Raw genomic sequence first — 1,299 nt, 5'->3', positions numbered from 1 at the left:
AACTGTCGACTCGGAAGAAAACACAAGAGTTTACCTGCCCAAAAGGGAGGAACACCACAAAGCAAGATGTAAAGTATGACACCTGCGCTCCAGACATCGACCTCGGGACCATAGTTACGTCTCAAGACCTCGGGAGCCATGTAATAAGGGCTTCCGACGATCTCATTGAAACGCTGGCCTGAAAATTTTTAAGTTTTTTTTTTCCAGTGAGTTAAAGAATCGATTCGAAGAGGGAAAATTTCGTCTCTAGATTCATGTGTATACCGGGTTTGAAGAAAATGGAGAGCCCAAAATCAATAGCCTTGAGTTGGGCGGATTCCGATGCATCTGTGAAAAGGAAATTCTCGGGTTTTAGGTCCCGATGAATCACTCCATTTTCATGGCAAACCTGCACAAAACACAATCTCAATCAGGTTGTGGAATCCGCAGGAAAAAAATGGAGAAGATTTTACCTTAACGATGTTGAGAATGGTTCTGGCGACAGAGGCAGCTGCCCGTTCAGTGTAATGCCCTCGGGAAACGATTCGATCGAAGAGCTCTCCGCCTTCACAGAGCTCCATTACAAGATAAATCGCGTCTTTGTCCTCGAAAGCCTCCTTGAAGCTAACGATGTTCGGATGTTTCGGCAATCTCATCATGATCTCGACCTCTCTCCTCACGTCCTCGACATCTATCTCCGTCCTTAGCTTCTCCTTCGATATCCTCTTACACGCATACCTGCAGCATTACATTTTCCAAAATATGAATCTTTTCAACGCCGAATCTGGACGATTTTGCGCAATCACAAATCCGAAAAGGCGAAAGAACCTCTCTCGTGTTCTGATCTCTATGCATTCGTGTGTGATCCCGAATTCACCCCGGCCGAGCTCCTTGCCCATCTCGTACTTGAGGAGGATGCCGTCCCCGATTGGCTCGGGGAGGACGCGGCTTGGAGGCCGGAAAATCGATCTTCGGGAGAGATTCGAGGGGGAATCGTAGTTTGGAACGGTGGATGCCCTGCTGCTGCTGCTTCTGCTCTTCCTCACAGGTCGCTTCCCGAAGGAGGAACCCTTTATAGGCGACGAAACACAGCTTCCCATGGGATTGAAATTCTACGTTTTCTTTTCACTCTTCCTATAACGTTGTAGCCACGATCGATTGCACGAAATCGGGTGGAAATTCAAGAGAATCGGATACTGAATTTCAGTGTACGTCAGAACCCTACCCTATATCTAAGGAAATATTGATTCTAGATTTTGCTTGTGTATATATTGAGTCGTGTCTTTTTCGAGTCTTTTTGTGTGTATAGTTGAGTCGAGT

At 46.4% G+C, this 1,299-nt stretch overlaps 1 protein-coding gene across 1 annotated transcript in view; it reads right to left on the bottom strand.

The window, feature by feature from the left end:
• The window catches only part of LOC104800898 (calcium-dependent protein kinase 24), a 2,844-nt gene extending 1,664 nt beyond the window's left edge, over positions 1 to 1,180 (bottom strand). Inside the window, exons 1-4 of the mRNA XM_010523886.2 lie at positions 808 to 1,180; positions 453 to 717; positions 265 to 388; positions 35 to 178 (exon numbers count right to left, since the gene is read on the bottom strand). Coding sequence (XP_010522188.1) covers positions 35 to 178; positions 265 to 388; positions 453 to 717; positions 808 to 1,079 — 805 coding nt within the window. The 5' untranslated portion in view covers positions 1,080 to 1,180. The remainder of the gene's footprint in view (positions 1 to 34; positions 179 to 264; positions 389 to 452; positions 718 to 807) is intronic.
• Positions 1,181 to 1,299: the final 119 nt, after the last annotated feature.

Source organism: Tarenaya hassleriana, unplaced genomic scaffold, assembly GCF_000463585.1.
Source record: "Tarenaya hassleriana unplaced genomic scaffold, ASM46358v1 Cleome7, whole genome shotgun sequence".
NCBI classification, from domain to species: domain Eukaryota; kingdom Viridiplantae; phylum Streptophyta; class Magnoliopsida; order Brassicales; family Cleomaceae; genus Tarenaya; species Tarenaya hassleriana.
Note: the sequence above shows the minus strand (reverse complement) of the source record. Positions and strands in the feature narration are given on the sequence as shown.